General features: G+C 44.4%; 1 protein-coding gene across 3 annotated transcripts; it reads right to left on the reverse strand.

Annotated features, from left to right (window-relative positions):
- Window positions 1-27: 27 nt before the first annotated feature.
- Window positions 28-21025, reverse strand: LAP3 (leucine aminopeptidase 3). 3 transcript variants are annotated; one of them, XM_060278981.1, is made up of 13 exons: window positions 20870-21025; window positions 15416-15531; window positions 15198-15252; window positions 11163-11268; window positions 10362-10521; window positions 8532-8696; window positions 7573-7731; window positions 6515-6639; window positions 5455-5543; window positions 4207-4309; window positions 3129-3208; window positions 1680-1789; window positions 28-579 (listed from the first exon to the last, which is right to left on the reverse strand). In XM_060278981.1, the coding sequence occupies exons 1-13, from the start codon at window positions 20990-20992 to the stop codon at window positions 378-380; spliced, it is 1593 nt and encodes a 530-aa protein (XP_060134964.1). In that variant the 5' UTR covers window positions 20993-21025; the 3' UTR covers window positions 28-377. The 3 variants fall into 3 exon arrangements, with proteins under 3 accessions (XP_060134964.1, XP_060134965.1, XP_060134966.1); XM_060278982.1 differs by lacking the exon at window positions 20870-21025 and adding an exon at window positions 20716-20778; XM_060278983.1 differs by lacking the exon at window positions 20870-21025 and adding an exon at window positions 18774-18939.
- Window positions 21026-21515: the final 490 nt, after the last annotated feature.

Here is a 21515-nt window from a genome sequence, read left to right on the forward strand (position 1 = left end):
TGCCGGTACAAATTCTCACTACAGGTCTTTCCAAATGGATATTTATTGTGACAATTTTATAGTTTCCATTCAAGTTGCAAAACATGATAGTTCAAAGTGATCGCTCCTTCAATATTAAATATCTAAACAGAATATTCATATGTCTGTTCATCAGTAGAATAAAAAAGGGAAGTATAAGAGATCCTTGCTCAGTAAGATTTTTTTTTTTACAAAATAAATTTTCAGTTCATCATTGGATTTAGAAACACACTGAAAAATCCATGTTGTGGATATTTTTCTTTTCCTTCCTGTTTAATTAATACACACACTGATTCAGCAGTTTTGAAATTAACTCAAACTTATTTTAAGGCTGGGAGGTTCTATAATTGCACATCTAACTATTTTCTGAATGCTTGCTTGTCTTGACTCAGTTGAGCAGCAAATTCCACTAGGGTCCTTGTGGGCCGTCCTGCCATGCCCTTACGGAGGTATGGAATCTCATCTTTATTTCCCATCACACCTGCAATATCTAGGTGAGCCCAATGAGGGGCGGTCACAAATTCTTTCAGGAATGCAGCAGCTGTACATGCACCACCAGATCTAATGGGAAAGAAACATAAAATATGAGTGGATTACTTATATCTGTTTACTTATAGGAGTAAAGAATTATAAACCAAACTGTACAGCACCACGGACGCTCAATTCAGACATATCATCAAACCATGGTTTGCACCAGCAATAGTTTCAAATTCAAACCATAACTTGTGCTTCCAATAGTGGAAAAGGAAAACTGGTTTGCCTGCTTTCATTTTCTCCTCTCAGCACTCAACTTTGTAAGTACGCTCTCATCTTCATGGTACAGTAGCCTCCAGAAGCAGAGCCAATAGCTGTAACTATGGTTTATCACGATGCCAAGCCATAGTTAGCATAAGCCACGATTTACAAACCCACCTCAAACATCTTTTTTTAATTGCAAGTTACAGTTGTATGTACCTTGGAAATCGAACGGAATCCATTTCGGAAGTTCGTTCGACTTCCAAAATGTTCAGAGACCAAAGTGCAGCTTCTCTGATTGGCTGCAGGAAGCTCCTGCAGCCAATTGGAAGCTTCATTGGACGTTCGGCTTCCAAAAATAGTTCGAAAACTGGAACACTCACTTCTGGTTTTCGATCGTTCGAGAGCCGAAACGTACAAGTTCCAAGGCATTCAGCAACCAAGATACGACTGTATAGCCTTTTTCAATTCAGACATCACTTCAAACCACAGTTAGCTTCTTTAACTCTGGTCTGGTGTATAGTGACAGTTCTTCTTGTACTGAGCAAATTCCAAAGGGTCAGCTGCATTGCCTCTGCTCACCAATTCATCCCTACATGAACCATGACCCAGTTGGAAAGTTATTACTCTCTCCCCAGTCTGAACAGGAATAAAACAAGTGTGGAGAACTGGTGGCCCTTCACATGTTGTTGGAGCACAACTCCCATGAATCCTGATCAAGAGTCATGTTTGGCTGGGGATGTCGGAACTTGGGAGTCCAACATCTGAAGAGCCACAGGTTCCTCACCTGTGGAAGAGAAGGTCAGCCAGAGAGTCATCTCCTTATGCGCTTCCTAAATTCCTCTTTCTCATCCTAAATTGTATGCACTGGCAAGAGTGGTTTAAACGTAGCAGCAACAACAACACTGGGTGGCTATATTTCCTACCTATATTTTCCAAGGTTGTTGATGTCTGCAAGCTGGCAGTCTGTCATTTGTTTTGTATAATGTTCGAAGAGAGGCATCCTCCAAACACGGTCTCCTGTCAAAATGCTGGCCTACAATTGTAAATGCATCGTGAGTAAAGGAAGTCAGTAGCATGGAAAACTTCAACACATACGATTGTTTCACTTTCAGTTTATATACCACTTACTTGGTTGTAATGAAACCTATGCAGTTTACAATGAAATATTAAAATCATCAGCAAGAACAGAAACACTTCTAGCAACACTTTAAAAATAATTTTAACTGCCAGTTTCTTCCTGGCACCAATGAATGAGACAGGATCAAAGAGACTTGAGCATGGTGTCAAAACATCATTGAAAACTGTAATTGATATTATAGCGCTATATAATTATGTTTCACAATTAAAAGGTTTTTGCATTGATAAGCTTTAGCATTTTAGATTGGCCTTGTGCATCAGGCAAAAGATTAATCTAGCACGAAATGGAAGGGAGAAGTTCCAACCAAAGAAGAATGCGTAAGAAAGATAAGACTATGCAGAACTGGAAACATTAACAGCAAAATTAAGAGAATCTAATATTGAGTGCCTTGTGGAAGAATGGACGCCTTTTTTGGACTATTTAAAGAAATAGAGCATGATGAACTTGTGAGCAGGATTTGAGCTACAGTGGTACCTCTACTTACGAATTTAATGCGTTCTGAACACACATTTGTAAGTCGAAAAAAATTGTAAGTCGAACCCCATAGGAATGCATTGGGAGAAAAAATTCGTAAGTCGAAGCAACCCCATCTAAAAATTAGTAAGTAGAAAAAATCCTATCTAAACCGCATCCAAGATGGCGGACGGAGCTCCGTTCGTAAGTGGAAATATTCGTAAGTAGAGTTATTCGTAAGTAGAGGTACCACTGTATAAGCAACAGAAGTAATTAGATTATAATATTGTGGTTTTGAATTAGTTGATAGAAGATAGCAGCAGAAGGAAAGAAAGAAAACTCCATGGAAAATGGGGTGGGAAGTATAAAAAAAAATAACAGAAAAGACGAAATTGTGTTTTGATTGTATATGTTGAAATTAGTCTAGCACAACTCTCTGGTAATGGCTAAAACAAGCCTGGAGCTTGCTCCCAACACCTAGTTCACAAGAGGTTTATAACCTTCCAAACGGGGTTCCTTTTTTTTCAGCTTTTGTGGCTAACAGTTGTTGACAGGTTCCCAATAATATTGGTCTAACCCAGTGTTTCTTCTCAAACCTCGGCCTTCAGCTGTTGTTGGACCACAACCACCACCATCCCTGACCGCTGGTCCTGATAGCTAGAGATGATGGGAGTTGTAGTCCAACAACCGCTGCAGACCCAAGTTTTAACACCGGTCCTTCTTTAAAGTCCTTTAAGTTAGTAGCCACCTTCACATCTGTTTATCTGTGCTGCAAACATACCTCATACAAATAGTTCCACAGCTGGTGTGAATTGGTGAAAACCCCAGTAGCTGCAGATCCTAGTGCGATATCCATGGCACCTATACAGTATTACACAGATCAAGTTATTAACCCATCATTTCATGGGGAGTTACAACAATCTCTTTTGCTCTCTGCTTCTCAACACATTTCTATGACCCGCAGAAGGCATAATCTTACATATTTATACACGGGATTGTGTCAGACTTTGGTTTCTTCCTGAAGATGCAATGCATTCCTATCTACAGTCTAGTTCAAAACAAATAATGCTTCGTTGCAAACACGCTAAATCATGGGTTGTAATCTTGGCTTGTTTAAGTAACCTTTGTTTTAAACAAGGATTCTTGGTCTGTGAGTAATGCTAAGTCAAGATTTGTCGAAGAAAGTCAACTTGGCATACATCCTCTTGGCTACATGGCAGAAGAGGGGAGCACATGAGCCTGATACTGTCAAGTTTGCATTTCTTTGTACTGATCTGATGTGCTTCTCATTGTACTTAATTCAAGAGGGTTATAGAAAGCGTGAAAGAAACAGGCAGAAGGTTTTTGTTGGGGTTATTTCTTCTGGGAAGCTGAGTACAGCTGGTTTAACCTGGTTCTATTATCTTTCTGTCAAGGTCATGCCGACTATAATAATCAGGCCAGTGATAATAATCACTTTCTCTTTCTATCTCTTTGTTTTGGTGTGTTGTAGTGTTAAGGCTTAGTCTTATTATAAGTATTGTTAAGTTTCATTTTAAGTGCTGCAACTGGATTTTTTTTATGGACTGTGCCAATCCTGAATGTACTGGGTTTGTGACCATTATGTTCATTTGCCTTCAGTAGCAGTAAAAGCTCTGCTGGATGAAGTACAATTACCTCTGGTCTATTTGGGGGGGAGCTCTGCACTGTGTTTAAGTTTTATCCTCCCCAGAAGAGGCTAGGGCGACAGACACTCGCTGAAACCATACATGTAGCGCTGAACTACTTTAGCATGGCCTGAGGACCATCCCAACGCTATTCCACATCTGGAATTGAATGCGGAAGCCAGAAACTTCCAAGAAAAAAATAAAAATAGGTACCTGTTAATGTAGCAGCATCTACAATGGCTCGTGGGTTAAAACTGTGTGCGTAGCAAAGAGCATCTGCGAGGACCAACCTTCCTTCTGCATCTGTGTTGTCAACCTTTCAAGATGAGGAACACCCCCCAAAAAAATAAGAGAATGATTTTTTTTGCTTTATTTGTGCTTACACACCAACAAAATACAAAACAGAGAGTATTTACGTCATTTGTTACAAATTACACCATTAACCAAAAAAGATACATTTATATAATTGACAATAAATCTTCTTGTAATTCATTGACTTCCCGTCTTCTCCATGCTTCATTTATATTCTACTAACTTTTTGCATAAACCTATCTATTCATTTTACAGTAAAATATCATTTCTCCTGTATCTTTATTTCTTACTTAGTACAACTTACAGAGGTTATTCAGAAGCAGCGACCGAGTTTAGACTTCCACAGTTGTTTTTAAGATATGTTTTAAGAGGTTCCCATTTTGTAATAAATACTTGTTTGGACTTATCTTCCATTCTTTCGGTTAACTTGGCTAATTCTGCGTACTCTACTAGTTTCTGTAGCCATTCCGACCTCGAAGGGGTTTTATCACTTCTCCAGTTACTCGCAATTAAAATTCTCACGGCAACGGTAGCATATAGAAAAATATATTTCGCCTTCGGAGGAATATCCCATCCTGTGATTCCCAATAAGAAAGCCTCTGATTTTGAGGATTTAATTAAAAGTAATATATGCTATAAAAAATAATTAACCAGCCAATAGCTTAGCATTTCAATAGCCCTTTATAGCGTTCAAGACTCCTCACACATTCTCTCTTAGCAATCTGAAAGCAGCCCTATAAAGTTGGGCAGCACCATTATTGTTTTCCACCCACACCGAGTGGAAAGGGGAGAGGAGGCTGAAGAATAGTAGTTTGCCTAAGGGCTCCTAGCATGGGCCCTTGAAAGCAAAATGAGGGGGCAGAATGGGGACCGAGGCGTGTCAGACTGCATGTGATTGGGTGCAGCTTCTGTTACATCCCCTTGCGCTAAAAACTCGCTGCTGATTTTAAAACGAAATCCAACACATCAGAGGGAAAGGATTGAACCCAGCCCATTCCTTGGTGCTCTGGTTCCAACTTCTGGAAGGGCTCAATTGTTAATGCACAAGAGAGCATTAAAAGCTAATTGCCTTGCTCAGCTTAATGTGATACCACTGGTCCAAATGCAGCTCAAACCTCCTTCGCTTACACAAGCATCTTAAAAACATACCTGAATTGTTTTCCCATTCATGGCCTTCACGACATCTCCAGGCTTGTTTGCCTTCCCACTGGGCATGTTTTCACAAAGGGGTGTCAAGCCTGAGATTGGGGGGAAAAGCCAACTGCTGTTGCAATTTGACATCACACTCCGACATTATTTGGTGTTTGTTATTAAAAGCTTAGTAATCCTGTTTTGAAGGTTTACCTCAAAGCTTTGATCAAACAGTTTCTACTACAGTGGAACCTCTATTTACGACCATAATCCGTTCCGGAGGTCCGTCCGGAGGTCGAAACAGGTCACTGGGAGAGGTGCCGTTGTGCGCAGGCGATGATTGCCCGCTTCTGCGCATGTGCAAATGGCAATTGCCCACTTTTGTGCATGTGCGAACGGCGATCACCGCTTCTGTGCATGCGCGAACGGCGATCACCACTCCTGTGCATGCGCAAATGGCGGCAAACCCGCCAGTTACTGCCAAGTTATTGGAAACCAAGGCCCAACCTGTACCAAGCACCTATGGCACTGCTACCCCACTTTAAACCATCGTGGCTTCTTCCCCCAAAGAATCCTGGGAAATGCAGTTTGTTAAGGGAGCTGAGAGTTGCTTGGGGTCCCCCTATTCCCATCAAAGATCTACAGTTCCAAGAGTTCCACATTAAACTACTCTAGAAACTCTACCTTTGCAAGGGGAACAGGGGCCACTGGACAACTCTCATCACCCCTAACAAACTGCAGAGAGGTTGGAGAACGAGCAAGCAGCCATGGGGAAACCCAATGCTGCAGGAAGGTTCAGGGAAGGACCATAGCTGTGGCAGGCAATGTGTGCTTTGTTTGTGTGCATGAGGTCCTACGCTCAACCCCATGGCTCTCCAGACAGCAGATCAGGGAATGTCTGTCCAAGATATTGGAGAGCCACACTGCCAGCCAGAGCAGAAAATCTGGGCTAGGTGGAGCTATCACAGGTCTCAATATAAGGCATGTTTGGAAAGCGTGTTACTGAAATACCCCCACGGGTCTTTCTGTGCCTGGCCCCTTTTACGCATTCTTCACCCTCTCCTCCTCTTCCACTTACCAATTAAATTAATGGGCAACTTCAGTTCCGCAGCTGTCACAATGGCAGAGCAGATAGTGGCTGCTCCTCCCATATCGGCTCTCATGGCATCCATGTTGGCAGACGGTTTGATGGAAATGCCGCCACTGGAGAGGAACAAGTCACAGAACACACAACCAGGTGTGAATGGAAGGCTCCGGTTTCTGGACGCAAATGGTTGCAACTACCAACACCTCCCTTCCCATATCTTGCCAAAATATACCTTTGCTGGAAAATGACCGTTTTCCACGTTCAAAAAAAAGGTACACCCATGGAAAACATGGCATTGGGTTGTGTAGAGCTGTGTCCTTCCATTTACAAATCCAGGAGAGGCATTTGTGAATGGAAGGAGGGTGGGAAGCTGTTTTCACAAATCCCGCCTCCCTCCTTCTCCTGCAGCTGCTTGTGCCACCCCTCCTGTTCCAAGGGTCCCCCAACAGATTGGGGGGGGGGGTCACAAAGAAGACAGGAATTAATAAATTCCAACTCCCACCTTCTATTGGCGGGTGCCTCTGCTGGATCCGAGACCCTTTCATGAATGGAAGGGCAGAGATGACTGCTACGCATTGTGCTATGAAGACCACAAACTTGGCAGGGAAAATATGGAAGCAGATACTGGAGAACTGCCTGCGTTCAACTATACAACAAAAGCCAAGAAGTTCTCAGGGCAGTACACAAAGAATTGATTTTCAGGCGATACAAAAAATTCTGTCTTCACACATGCAAGTCACCGCTTCAGGTTGAGCGATTAACATGTGTGAATGGGGATATAATAAATAAAACAAAACTCTGTGCTTACTATTGGGTTATTAGTTTTTCTGCTTTCCAATACTGGGTCAAAGTAATGTTGAATCACCTAACTAATTAATCATTAAAGATGGTTAATCACCCAGTAACCCTGCGAATAAATCAACAGCTCTAACTCAAATACGTGTACTTTGGGAAAAGGCAATTCTCTGTTTGCTTCTTTTCCTTGTTGATTAAAGATAACACCTGGCTGGATTTTCAGATTTTGCTTCCAAGGTATGCACAGTACTTACCTATCAAAAGTAATTCCTTTCCCAACAAACACCACTGGAGGTTCACTGGCATCACAGCTTCCCTTATAGTGAAGCTCCAAAAAGACGGGTGGTTCATCAGAGCCTTTGGCAACACTCAAGAATGATCCCATCTCTTGTGCTTCTATCCAGGATTTATCCCTGTAACAATGTAAAACCATCCCCATTTTACAAAATGAATGAATGGGAAAAGGGCACAAGTTGAACTGCAGAGTCTCAACCTATCTGCAAAGCAATTATCTCCCCCTGCCCCCCAAATTATAGGGCAATTACAAAGCAAAAAACCTAGCTTAAACTTTTGCTCTATTCTGTTTATAAGGCATTTTAAAAAATGATTATCCTGCGGTTTTTGACCATAAAAGGTTAAACCAAAACAGCCTTCTCTTTAAATGAAGTTGGTGATGGATACAGTTCTCTTCTGTACAGTATATGAAAAAAGCAGCTTCTCTGTATAAGCAAGTTTGGGGCAGGAAAGGAATGAGGCAGGGGCAGAAACATAGATGGAAAAGTAACATGGGCAGTTGCCCTTTTGAAGTTTCTGGCAAAACATCTAGAGCCAATTTAGTAAAGAACAGTCCCAAAAATTCTGCTTTGATTGGGTGAACCACCAAAACTGAATTGAAAACCAGGACTTTCCAGACAGCAAAGCAGAGAAAGATGTATTTAAACTTCATAGCTGTTGGAAGGTTGGTGGATTTTAATTGCTGCAGTATTTGTGGTTTTTTTAGCTTAAAATGGTACTTGACAACAACTATCAGGTCCCAGTGGTTTGACACACTGCATCAAACTTTTTTGGACTACCAAAATTCCCTAATGCTGCCAACAAAGGTAACCCAAGGAGAGGTCTATGAAGCAGCGCTGAGCCATCACTAGCTCACAGCAAGCAACTGAAAGCGGACACAAATCTAAGAGTTCTCACTCATGCCACTGTGAGAACTTACCTTACATGGACGGTTGCATCACTACTGACACTTTTAAGTTTCTTTTCAATAATTTCAGCAAATCGGGTAGGTGTGATGTGGTTGGCTGGACCCTCCATGAGGGATCTGGCCAGGTTCTGTCCCTTGGCATAGATAAGGCCTTTCCGCCAGGCCTCAGCTCCATCGCTAAAGAGGAATACAGGAGGATAATCAATGAAATATCATCACAGAATTGAAATGCCATAAATCAGTGACTCTTCTACTGGCAAACTTTGCAGAACTGTAGAATTTGTATAATTATTTTAAGCTGGTTGACTTAGATGAACAGGGACGACAAAATCGCAAACATCAAAACCTTACTCTTGAAATTTGAAAGGTCTTGGGAAAGGTAGAAATACGGTAAATTGTCTGGTGCCAAAGAGACACCCACCCACCCAGTCACTATCCTCATCAGATGGCAGAGGCACCTAGAGAACAGGTATTTCTTCCAATACCCAGACACCAAGCTATGTAGGCCATTAAAACTAAGCACCATATTCAAATGTAGCAAGACTGCCTGACCAAAACCAGCAAGCCACGCTTCCTGAGTCTAAATGTAGCATTTATTTAGTACCAGTTATATGTCAGCCACTACCCCAATATAGACAATGCTGGCACTTGAAGAGGACTTAATTCATTTTCATTGGAAGGTTTGATTCTCACTTCTCGTACAGAGTACCTTACTTTATCTATGCCTTAAAGAACGTAAAGGGACCCCTGACCGTTAGGTCCAGTCGCTGATGACTCTGGGGTTGCGGCATTCATCTCTCTCTATAGGCCGAGGGAGCCGACGTTTGTCCGCACAGCTTCCGGGTCATGTGGCCAGCATGACTAAGCCGCTTCTGGCGAACCAGAGCAGCGCACGGAAGCGCCGCTTACCTTCTCACCGGAGCGGTACCTATTTATCTACTTGCACTTGACTTGCTTTCGAAGTGCTAGGTGGGCAGGAGCTAGGACTGAGCAACGGGAGCTCACCCCGTCGCGGGGATTCAAACTGCCAACCTTCTGATCGGCAAGCCCTAGGCTCTGTGGTTTAGACCACAGCACCACCCGCGTCCCCTATCTATGCTTTAAAGGTAAAGGGACCCCTGACCATTAGGTCCAGTCGTGACCGACTCTGGGGTTGTGCACTCTTCTCACATTATTGGCCGAGGGAGCCAGCGTATAGCTTCCAGGTCATGTGGCCAGCATGACAAAGCAGCACACGGAAACGCCGTTTACCTTCCCGCTGTAGCGGTTCCTATTTATCTACTTGCATTTTGACGTGCTTTCGAACTGCTAGGTTGGCAGGAGCTGGGACCAAGCAACGGGAGCTCACCCCGTCACAGGGATTCGAACCGCCGACCTTCTGATCAGCAAGCCCTAGGCTCAGTGGTTTAACCTCAGGGGAAGTCTTTGCAAATAAGACTCGTGCATTTTGTTTTTGAGCTCAAAAAAGGGGGTTCAGATTACACCCTTCAGGCAATGAAGGAATGTGTCAACCAGCAACACACACAGTGCCCCCTACTTCAAGCTGGCATGTGATGAGGGCCTATAAGTATGCCAATGTATGCACATACAACTCCTTTATGTAGAAGCCAGCCTGACTGGGCACGGTTGCCCCTTTGTCGCCACACACAGAACCCACATACTGGGGGAGGGGGGCATGGCTGCTGTGGAAATCACCAATAGCGGATGGGGCTAATCCATGTTTTCCCCCACCCCAGCCCCCTTTACATATTCTTTCAGCATGTGATGACCCCTTTTTAAGGGAAAGAGGACCAAGCACGTTGATCCCGGGCACCGTATAAATGTTGTTTCTCAGCCAATCACCTCCCGTAGAGCTGAACTTCCACCACCGGCTTCTTTTTTTGCTTCAGTTCATCGTATTCATAGAGTCCTAGGGCAGCTCCTTCCGCTGCGGCCTGAGCATCGCCACAAGGGTCGACTTCCACACAAGGGACCTCCAAGTCCTGAACTTGCCTGCACCCAGCTGAAAAATAATATACACGTTTGCAACATTAAGAACTGGAGGTGGGTGGGGGAAAGGGAAAGGGAAAGGAAGGGAACGGGCAGATTTTAAAAATGTGATCAGGCTCTGTCTACCCGGTATTACAAATCAACTCGGTAAAGTTCATGTCACCAGTTAAGGCAACTCAAAGGAGAAGCTGGCTTATTAATATATGGCCCATTAGTGCACTTCAGATACATTTATCAAGCAACTTCTAGCTGCAGGCAATTCAGCAAGAGTGAGAGTGAGCCTCACCCGCACTTGCCCTGTGGCACAGTGATGACTGAGCAATTACAACAGGCCAAAGTCTATACTACAGCCATTATTTTGAGCTTATGCCATCAAAGTACCTTGGATGCTAATAATACTTATTTGGCATTTTAATGCCACAATGCCTGAGAGCTGTTTGATTTGCAGCGCAGGCCTAACCACATCTCCTCAGAAGGAATTCCTACTGAAATCTATTGGACTTACCCTTGGGTAAGTAGGTCCAGGAGTGCAGCCTGGGTCATTGGCTCTAAGAGGCACTAGCTCTGAAACCAGCAAGTATCTTCAAAATGCAGCACGTCTCATTTAATAGATTACAGAACAAACTCACGAGAAAAGACAAGAAAAAAGTTAACCTGCAACAGCTGCCCGTATGTTTTCTTTGTCTTCATTCCAGTTTTCTTGGTCATTTACTCCGACTGCCTTCTTGCCCAGGCCAACAACAACTACGCTTGAAAAGTCCTGCAGCAACCCAACAGCAAAGAAACTGATTTAATCCTTTCAGGAAAACCAACAACACCCTGTAATTAGGAAGTATACTTTGAAATATGTTTGTGTTGCTTTTTTGTCATTAGCGTGCCAGAATACACTAATGCTCCCTTGCAGAAGCTGAACTGAAATTAATGGGAAGCTTTTATTTAAGGCTCCACAGGGATCTGAACGTCTTAAGAGTCCGCCCCTAGAAATGAGATGGAGGCAACAGTAGGCTTCCAGATGTTAGACTTCAACTTCCATCAGCCCCAGCTTGCTTCGTCAATGGCCTGGCTTTTGGGGGGTGAGGCAGCACAACAAAGCACCTCCCTTTTTAAGTTTTAGGGAAATGTGTAACTCAGCATATTTAAGAAACTGCTTTTTCAAATTTGGTTTTCTTTTCATCTGTTATCATTCAGGTGTGCATGCAAGTGTTGTTTGAATTGTGAACTACCTTGAATAAAGGAGATACACATTTTATAAAATAAGAGTCTGACCCAGCCATCTAACTGGAAATCACAAGAGGTAAGAAACAAGAGACATTCGGGACACTGAAAAGTGTAACATGCCACAGGATCACAAGCAACCTCAAATCTACTCTTCGCATCCAAACTTTTTCCTACACATAAACATCACATGATCTTGCACCAGCCATGATTTCCAAAACCTTTCAACCACCTATACATACTTTCTTTCTTTAGATATTTACTTAAACTTGCGCCACTGGGCTCTTGAAGCGACTCTCAGCACAGATGAGAGTAACTAAAACCCTTTGCAAGATTCTTCTTCCCTTTCAAAAATGACAGAGAGAATGAGTGGGAAGGACTTAAAAACTGTTGCTATATATACACACATCCACCCAAATAAATATCACAGGCCATCAAATGATATAGATTTGATGTTTAAGAAGTAAGACAGTAAGCCCAACAGTGAAATGTACCATGAAGGGTCATAAAAAAAAAAAGATTAGCACCAAGCACAGGATTCCTAAAATGACTTCAGGAGAACTTGCTGTGGGTGTTTCAAGTTACACATTCCCTGCCAAGAAAACGCTTGCTCCAAAGCTTTTATGCAGTGCTCTATGTTCACACCAAAGATCTAGTCTTCACTGTGTGCAGGACTTCTAAGACTGTGCCCCCCCCCAGATGTTACTGAACTACAACTCCCATCATTCCTCACTATTAGTCATGCCAACTGTAGCTGAGAGGAGCTGGAATCCAACAACCTCTGGAGGGCCACAGATTCCCCAATGTTGCTCTAAGCCAAGCATCCCCAAACTTCGGCCCTCCAGATGTTTTGGACTACAATTCCCATCTTCCCCGACCACTGGTCCTGCTAGCTAGGGATCATGGGAGTTGTAGGCCAAAACATCCGGAGGGCCGCAGTTTGGGGATGCCTGCTCTAAGCACCTCAGGACCTCTCCAAAGGAGATTGCATCATAACAATGTTACTCATAAATGCCAATTAGCAGCAGTAGAACACCTCAGAATAAATAAATGCTGGTTCAGTGACATTCAGGCCAAGTTCCTCTTCATTAATTTTTTAAAACCCTCTTTATCTCAGTATTCCAGTTTTCTTTTGCTCACTCAGCATTAAGTGTTCAACTGCCCCTATCTTGCCAATTCAGCATTAACTGTTCAACTGCTCTTATCTCTGAATCACCACACACACCCAAAAGCCTTACTTTTGAGGTAGTCTCAGAGAGCAGGTAGCTATGAACAGCTGTGGGTTCTGCTAATTCCCCATGAAGTGGGCTTCTTGGAGGAGCTACTTTCTTCCACTGCCCACATCCCTTTGAACCTGAAATGGTTTGGGATGGAGGCGGGATTTTAATTCTCTTTTTCCCACCCTAGGTTCAGTGCCACCTTATAAGGATTCAGCAGGAAACCCCACTCTGCACATGGACCTGCCACAGTCCTGTCTAGTTTGGCTGCATCCCGTTGGTTCCAGAGAATCAAAAACAAATATGTAGCTGCTGGAAAGGCAATGGTGAAATTTCACTTTCTCATTGTTAATATGGTATGGTGACCTTTGGGTGCATTTGAGCACGGGGATTATTGTGTCAGTTTCCCTGGTTACAATGCTAGTGCTTCCGTCTCAATTTCTAATGTTCCTTTTACACTGCATTACCCGTTGAATTGTGGAGCTATGGCTTTTTGACTGCTATACTGCCATGCCATGCTCATTTCCATTCACACCCATGACACAGCAGTGCATGTCTTCAGACACGTCACCACCATAGCTGCCAAGTCTCCCGTATTCCCCGGGAAACCCCCGTTTTTCCAGCTGTCCCCAGCCGAAAAAAACAGATTTTTTTGTTTCCCCCCGGTTTATTCTGGCGCGGCGGCCATTTTGGAACTGGGCAGAGCATGCTCAGAAGCAACTTTTGATGCTGCTCCGCCCAGTTCCAAAATGGCTGCAGTGCGACTTTTGGTGCGGCGGCCATTTTGGAACAGGGCAGAGCAGCATCAAAAGTCGCTTCTGAGCATGCTCCGCCCAGTTCCAAAATGGCGGCAGCGCTACTTCCGGTCCGATCCCTTATTTCTCAGGCAGGAACTTGGCAGATATGGTCACCACCTTACCTGGGCACGTGTGCTTCTGTTCCCCTGTTCAACCATGAGAATGGGAGGAAAGAACTGTGTGCCTGAATACTGCCCCCAAATTTTGACATGCGAGTGTGGGTCACGAAACCCCCTCTTTAGGAAATGTCTTTGGGTTTCAAATGTACTGAGAAGATCATTGCAGAAAAATGCAATTGCAAATTAAGAAAGGGGGATTTGGAATGATACTATCATGGAAATCTGGAATGATACCATCATGCTTATTTATTGACAAGTATCAAACATTGGAGACCTGCTGAGGTTCTTAATCTCCCGAGCTGGACAACCGTACATATAAAGCTTTTGGTTGGGTGGACAGAATTAGGATCAAAATATTTGAAAGTTCCAACAACTCTTGAAACAATTAAGTCAGTTAGAAAGATATGCGATATATTAGCCATGAAAACCAGAGGAAAATAATAGAACAAAACTCTCACAATTCTCCAGGTTAAAGTCAGTCAGCAAAGAGAAAGGGGGGGTTTAAGTCAAGAAAGACTTTATTTTGTGATGACAAACGGTGAGAGTGCTGCTGGAAAGAACACCATACCACACAGGAACTCCAGTCATGGCCATCTCAAAGACAGGGAGATTTCAAAGCATCCAATCATAGCATTCTAAGGATACATGACATTTTAGGAAACATTGCATACATCACTCCAACTCCCGGCGCATGTGCATTTTGATTAGGCAGCCTTCAGCATGCTCTCTGCAGCATGATCAGCTTGCAGACAACTGCCCATTGCAACTCCTTAAGCAAGCATTGCCCAAGTACTGAACTCCAATCATCCGAGTGTCTACACTTGCACCTTTTTGCCTCATATAACCAGTGAAATAATGCACATAGCAAGTTCTTCATGTAGCAAACAGGCAGTTTAACCAAAGCCACTGCCATTCCCTTGCACTTTACTTCATAGTAAGAGAGCATAAGAGAGTAAGAGAGCATAGCAAAACCAAGGTAAATGGAAACTCATCAATAAAAGGGATTTTTTATTTTTCCTTTCTTAATATGTGTTTTACCTTCACTTGCTCTCAAGTGGATTTTTTCCTGGAAGCAATTGACATGGAAATTAGCTAACTTCCATTAGCTTCCACCAGAATTCCAAAAGTGACTTTTACATCACGCGAAAGATCATATAAAACACAAAAAAATTTCAGATAGGAAAGTTCTGTCTGAATGCAGCCTCAGACTGGAATCGGATACTCATAAGTCTCATCGAATGCAATGAAATACTTCGAAATATTCAATGAATTGCTATTAAAAACAACAACTTTGGAGGCCCAAGTTAGGTTAACATACTTAAGAAAGCAGAAAATCCATACCTGATGCAAGCCATGAAAGATGCGGGTTTTTCCTTTCTTCAGTGGAGGTCCTGAACTGGAACACAAAACAAGCAGGAGATTAACAGTCTCATGGTCTTCCAACTGAGCTATTCCACGTTGCAAGCAGGTACCTGCTCCTCAGCTACGTACAATTTGAATGGTCAAATGCTATTTCATGACTGCCAAATAAACAGAAGGGAATCTGTTTTGGTACTTACATTGCCAGCAACTCTCTGAGCTTCCCAGACACGACTTTGTCAAAAGCGTCTCCTGCTTCGGTAAACTGGACAGGCCCTTCTTCTTTCTTGCCGACAAAGACTCCTAGGACAAGGCCCTTACAAAAGAAAAGAAAAAGAGAGAGTTACTTTTTAGATGCTGCCCTACAAAGCAATTGCAAAATACCTCCAGGGATTGCAGGGTGGTGAAGAAGCTTTTAATAAAATATCAAACATTAAAAACTTCCCTATGGACTATAATGTTGTAGCAACAGCCCCAGACCTAGCTAGCATGACCAATGGTCAGTGATTAGGGGAGATGCAGCCAAACAACTTTCAGAGAGTCACAAGGTCCTCATCCCAGAGCTGTTGTTGTTGTTGTTTAGTCATGTCCGACTCTTCGTGACCCCATGGACCAGAGCACGCCAGGCACTCCTGTCTTCCACTGCCTCCCGCAGTTTGGTCAAACTCATGTTTGTAGCTTCGAGAACACTGTCCAACCATCTCGTCCTCTGTCGTCCCCTTCTCCTTGAGCCCTCCATCTTTCCCAACATCAGGGTCTTTTCCAGGGAGTCTTCTCTTCTCATGAGGTGGCCAAAGTACTGGAGCCTCAGCTTCACAATCTGTCCTTCCAGTGAGCACTCAGGGCTGATTTCCTTCAGAATGGATAGGTTTGATCTTCTTGCAGTCCATGGGACTCTCAAGAGTCTCCTCCAGCACCATAATTCAAAAGCATCAATTCTTCGGCGATCAGCCTTCTTTATGGTCCAGCTCTCACTTCCATACATCACTACTGGGGAAACCATAGCTTTAACTATACGGACCTTTGTCGGCAAGGTGATGTCTCTGCTTTTTAAGATGTTCTATCCCAGAGATAGAGCAAAGCAATTCAGAAAACAGTCCAGACCAGCCTTTCTCAACCTTGGGGTCCTGGATGTTCCTGAACTACAACTCCCATCACCCCTGACCATTGGCCATGGTAGATAGGAATGATGGGAGTTGTAGTATAATGACATCTAGAGACCCAAGATTGAGAAAGGCTGGGCTAGACTGCAAAACAGTGGTGGGCAACTTCCACCGTGCAGGACCAAGAGCCAGTTTTCCCCTAACCATCCCCACCTGCTCCATCCTGCTGCCATATGTACAGCCAGGTGTGGGGCAGGGAATGATGCAGCTGCAAAGGCTTCAAGCACACTCCCGGTTGCTCCTTGGCAAGCGGGTTTGCTGACGGCAAACTCTTTGAAATTGTCCCTTTCGAGGTGCGAATTGGTTTCAAGAACAGAGAGCAGAAGGCTGTGATTAGCCCTGTGGCTGAATTAAGGCGGAAAATCAGGAAAGAAACTTGCATTGCACAAGTTGGGACAAAAAACATTCTGCCTCCTGTTGAACCCAAGACCTGCAGGCAAAACGAAACTCAACAGAAATGTAAAATGGGATATTTTAACATCAGGGACACGCATTTTAATTAATCCATTTGATTAATTTATTACTGCATGTCCCCGATTCATCGGATAACAGAGACCGCTAAAACAGAGAGGCTGGTGGTGTAGTTTCTATAGCAAGTTCCCACTGTAGGTCTAAAGACTTATGGAGCAATATTCTGTGTCATGGCAAATACTGGAAGGGTGATCTATATCGCAGCCTGCAACTGCACAAGTTTAAACTAGTTAGCAATTCATGGATAAGTATAGGAGAGAAAAAATAATGAGTGGAAGAACCAGTTGGGGAAACCAAGGAAAATGATAAGAAGAATGATACTAAAGTCCGCTTGGGTTATTTATTGAGCAAGGAAAAGCCACTTGTCAACTTTTAAATGGTGCCCTTTGCCTTAAAGGGCTTTTGAAAACCAGTCTGTTGCAAACACCTCGACTTCACTGCATGAACCACTGGGAAAACTACCTTTGCGCGAAACTTATTCTGGAATTAACATGCTAATCTGCAAGTAGTCTGCATACAATGTGTAAAGCAATATGGAAATCTTTAGGATGGGAAATTATAAGGCAGTACCACTCTCTTTGTGCTGTTCAGGAAGATGCACACTGAACATTAGACACAGACATCCTGGCAGGATAGGAACACTCATTGGGAAAGAAGACATGATCTTCACAGGGGAAAAGATAATCTGAGCTGACCCGGTTTCTCTCTTCAGCTGTTCAATTTGCCCCAGCAGCATTCCTAAGTCCAACTAGATATTACAAGGGGTCCTTTCATTATCCTTTCCTCCCTCTCGGTTTTGTTTCCTGAAATCAAAATGGCCTGAGCAGGATGCAGACCTGAAGAGAAGACAAGTGGCTGGAGGAACCTTTCCCTCCCAATCACTTTTCAGCTCAAAAATTGAATTCAACTTGCTTTTCTCCCCTGGGAAAGCAGCTTGGAGAGGCACAACCCCAAAATCATACTCCCTGAGCTGCCTTTCACATCCTTGGGCTGAAAAATTAACAGAGATGAATGGCTTAAGCAAGCAGACTCTCCTGCTCAGACTTGCCACCAAAATCATTATACTGGGAAAGGGAAGTGAGACTGCCCTGTAATATCCAAGATTCTTGTATTATTTCATTTTATAATGCATGTAAAACATAGAGAGCAATTATAACAACAGTTGAAATGTAATACCCACTTTGTCCAACTCAAGGCACCCACAAATTATGAAAGCACCAGAACAGAACACGGAATTTATCCTTGTTTCGCTGTGTACCCAGCACTCATTCCACATCCTTCACTTCATTCTGTATCCTGCGTCTCCAGACTCTCTGAGTCAATGTTAAATAAAAAAATTCCTTCAGTAGCACCTTAAAGACCAACTAAGTTTTTATTTTGGTATGAGCTTTCGTGTGCATGCACACTTCTTCAGATACCTGAAGAAGTGTGCATGCACACGAAAGCTCATACCAAAATAAAAACTTAGTTGGTCTTTAAGGTGCTACTGAAGGAATTTTTTTATTTTACTTTGATCCAGACCAACACGGCTACCTACCTGAGTCAATGTTTTTTTTCAAACTAAATAAAAATAAAAAGGCACGACCCTGTTCCAACTAAGCACTTTTTAATACGAGATCAATTTCAACCGGAGTTGACTTTTAGGTACCAGCTTAGATCTTCCACTGAGACCAGGATGACTTTTAAAAATAGCATTTTAGATGGCCTTTCCCATAAAAGTGCACCTCTGCCTAAGCCAGCTCATAAAATGCCAGCTTTCTGACAAGCACAATGCTTCAGGAAAATATCTAAAGCAAGCAGGAACATGAGTGGAAAACTTCTGTTCATAGCACGGGCATAATGCACATGGTTTGCACACTCTCCAGACCCCTGCAAACATGCCATCAACCAGCTAATTGAACACTTTCCACAATTCCCCCCTTACCTTATTTACACCCATGACACCGCCGTGTTGATCCGTTGCCAGGTGTATTTGAAGCTACCGTGGTCTTTCCCTTCTGCACTCGGCAGTCTGCAGCCTTTATAGCAGAAGAGGGAAACTTTGTCCCGCCTCTGCAACAGTCTCCTAACAGGTCCTTAACGCAGCTCTTTAAGGCTGGGCGTGGCCAAGAGGTGGGTGTTTGTGGAAAGATTTGGGTCCTTTCCAAAAACAGGCAGGTCAAAGCCTTGTGTTGTGTTTCTGATATACCATAGCTGCCAAGTACCCCGTTTTCCCTGGGAAACCCCCGTATTTTCTTACCGTTTCCCGCAGGTGTCCCGAATGGCAAAATACCCCGTATTCCCCCGGATTACGGAGCTCCTGCCGGCGGCCATGTTCTTCTGGTGCAGCGTCGGCACCGGAAGTCACTTCTACGCACTTCCGGACATGCATCGAAGTGACTTCCGATGCCGCTGTGCCACTGTGCATGTCCGGAAGTGTGTAGAAGCGACTTCTGGCGCTGCGGACATTTTGGAAATGGGCACAGTGGCATCAGAAGTCGCTTCTACGCATGTCCGGAAGTGCGTAGAAGTGACTTCTGGTGCCGCGGCACTGCTGATCCCGGATTTTTCAATCCGGAACTTGGCAACTATGATATACCTTGTTGCTCATCTCAATTTAGGTTGGCCCAAACCAAATGGAACAAACCAAGCAGGATTATTTCCAAGAGGTTTCTGGCTCATGACAAGGACACAGTAGGCCCACAGCCACAGGATACTGCTCCTGTTACAGAGACCCAAGACACAAAAGCCCCTCCGTAGCTACTGAATGGCCTTTATTACATAAAAACACAAGAGCCCAGCTGGATCACACCAGCCTACATGACGCCCACAAAGTGGGCATGAGCAGAATAGCATGCATGATCCCCAGTAACTGACATTCAGAGGCACAATGGAAGTAATATATAGCCACTGTGATATGGAGCCATTGAGAGCCTTATTTCCCCATTCATTTCAGAGGGACTTAGGGCATAAAGGGGAGTTCCGCTGGACTCACAGAAATTGTTCCACATATGCAATGGATACAACCCTGTTTGGGTTGCCATATTCACATACAGTACTGTAAAATGCTAAAACCAAGGTTAGCACTACCCGCAAAAACAAAATGGAGACAGTGGACTTGCACAATTCACCCTAACCTCCTCCCACGCAGTCAGGTGGAGGATTCAATGTTGCTTGCCCCGATTCCCAAGTTGTCTTTCTGTGTGAACCTGGAATTATGATTTAAATTTCAAAATAAACTGCACCTCAAGGGGTGGGAAACCTGTCTTGTGTGGCCCTTATAGATGTTCCTGCCTTACAACTTCCAGCATGACTCGCCGGATGGGAGGTGCAGTCTAACAACACCTGGCAGGTGACAGGTTCGCCAGCCCTGCTCTAGTCCATTTCAACACCTACCAGTTGCAAACCGTGAGCTCTGAAGCTGGCTTGCTTAACAGACTACCGGAGTTTCTTACAAACCAGGGTTCCTGGTTAGTATGCAAAGACAAGACAAGGGCAGGCATTGCATGTGACCTCCTTAGTGTCTTTGGGCACGTGCAGGGTATCTTTTTTTTTCCGGGAGGAGCAACTATTTAATTCAATTAATACGAGGCAGGGGTATTTCTGGCATGCAAAATTCTTGCAGCGCAACTTGGCTGGACTACATGACCCTCCGAGGTCCCTTCCAACTTACTAGACCATTCTAGGATTCCACGGAAGCGCAGTGTCTGGCCCACAAAGCCGCCTCCTTCTCATGCCGGGCAGGCCAAAGGCGCACCACCTAGGCAAGCCCAGCTTTTCCTCCGCCACCAATCGCGCCCCCCAGCCGACCTTCCGGACCCCAAGCGCGCAAAGACGCGCGCAAAGACGCTCGCTACCCCCGCGGCCCCTGCGTTGCGCGCCAGCACCTTTCTCCTGTCGCCAGCAGCCCGTTGCTCCGCCATGCTTCTCCGCCCTTCGCTTAGTCCCTCCCTTGCTGCTCCCAGCATGCCCGCTTTCCCCTCCTTCCCCGGCACCCACCAGCTCCCCCCGCATCTCCCCGGGGCGCCCGGGGTTCGCTACCTGCTGTTTCCTGGCGCGCCGGGCGCCCGAGGCGGCGGAGGACAAGGTGGCCACCGGGACGCGGAGCTCCTTGCCGCGGACCAGGAGGAGCCTCCCGCTCGCCAGCAGCGGCGCCAGCAGCATGGTTACCCCCCGTCCGCCCGGCAGCGATCACGGGGCCGCAGCGAGAAGGAAGGCCCGCCTAGAGGAGAGAGGCTCCGCGGGCTGCGCATTCCTCCGCGCGCGCCTCCCCTAGGCCGGGCGCGCCGCTCACTCTTTCCCCGAGGCGCCGCTTTGTCTCTGTACAGTATTGCTATGTATTGCGGTGAGCCGCCCGGAGATCTTCGGCTGGAGGGCGGTATATACACATTTAATAAATCATGATAATAAAAATAAAAAAGAGAACTTTCCCTCCGCATAAAGGGGAAATAAAATAAGAAGCACCAATTAGCATCCAGTCCAATTCTTGGCGCATTGGTTGATCTAGCTCCCATCAACCTTATTCCCCCCTTTATTTATTAAAAAAAAACACCTTATGCTTTTCACGTTTATACATTTCACTAATTTTACAATCATTTTGACATTTAAGAACTCGATTTCCTTCCACCTCTTTCTGCTGTTCCTTAAATTTATTTTTAATATCTTCTGCATATCCAAATTAATTTGC

This window comes from Zootoca vivipara, chromosome 9 (genome assembly GCF_963506605.1).
Source record: "Zootoca vivipara chromosome 9, rZooViv1.1, whole genome shotgun sequence".
NCBI lineage: Eukaryota > Metazoa > Chordata > Lepidosauria > Squamata > Lacertidae > Zootoca > Zootoca vivipara.

What these genes read in the sequence shown, in the direction of transcription:
- LAP3 (XM_060278981.1), bottom strand. Translation starts at nt 20,992, where the DNA reads ATGCTGCTGGCGCCGCTGCTGGCGAGCGGGAGGCTCCTCCTGGTCCGC. An exon ending in CTCAGAGAGTTGCTGGCAAT is followed by an intron (nt 15,253 to 15,415) that starts GTAAGTACCAAA and finishes TTTGTGTTCCAG; the next exon opens with TTCAGGACCTCCACTGAAGA. An exon ending in GAAGTTCAGCTCTACGGGAG is followed by an intron (nt 8,697 to 10,361) that starts GTGATTGGCTGA and finishes ATTCCTCTTTAG; the next exon opens with CGATGGAGCTGAGGCCTGGC.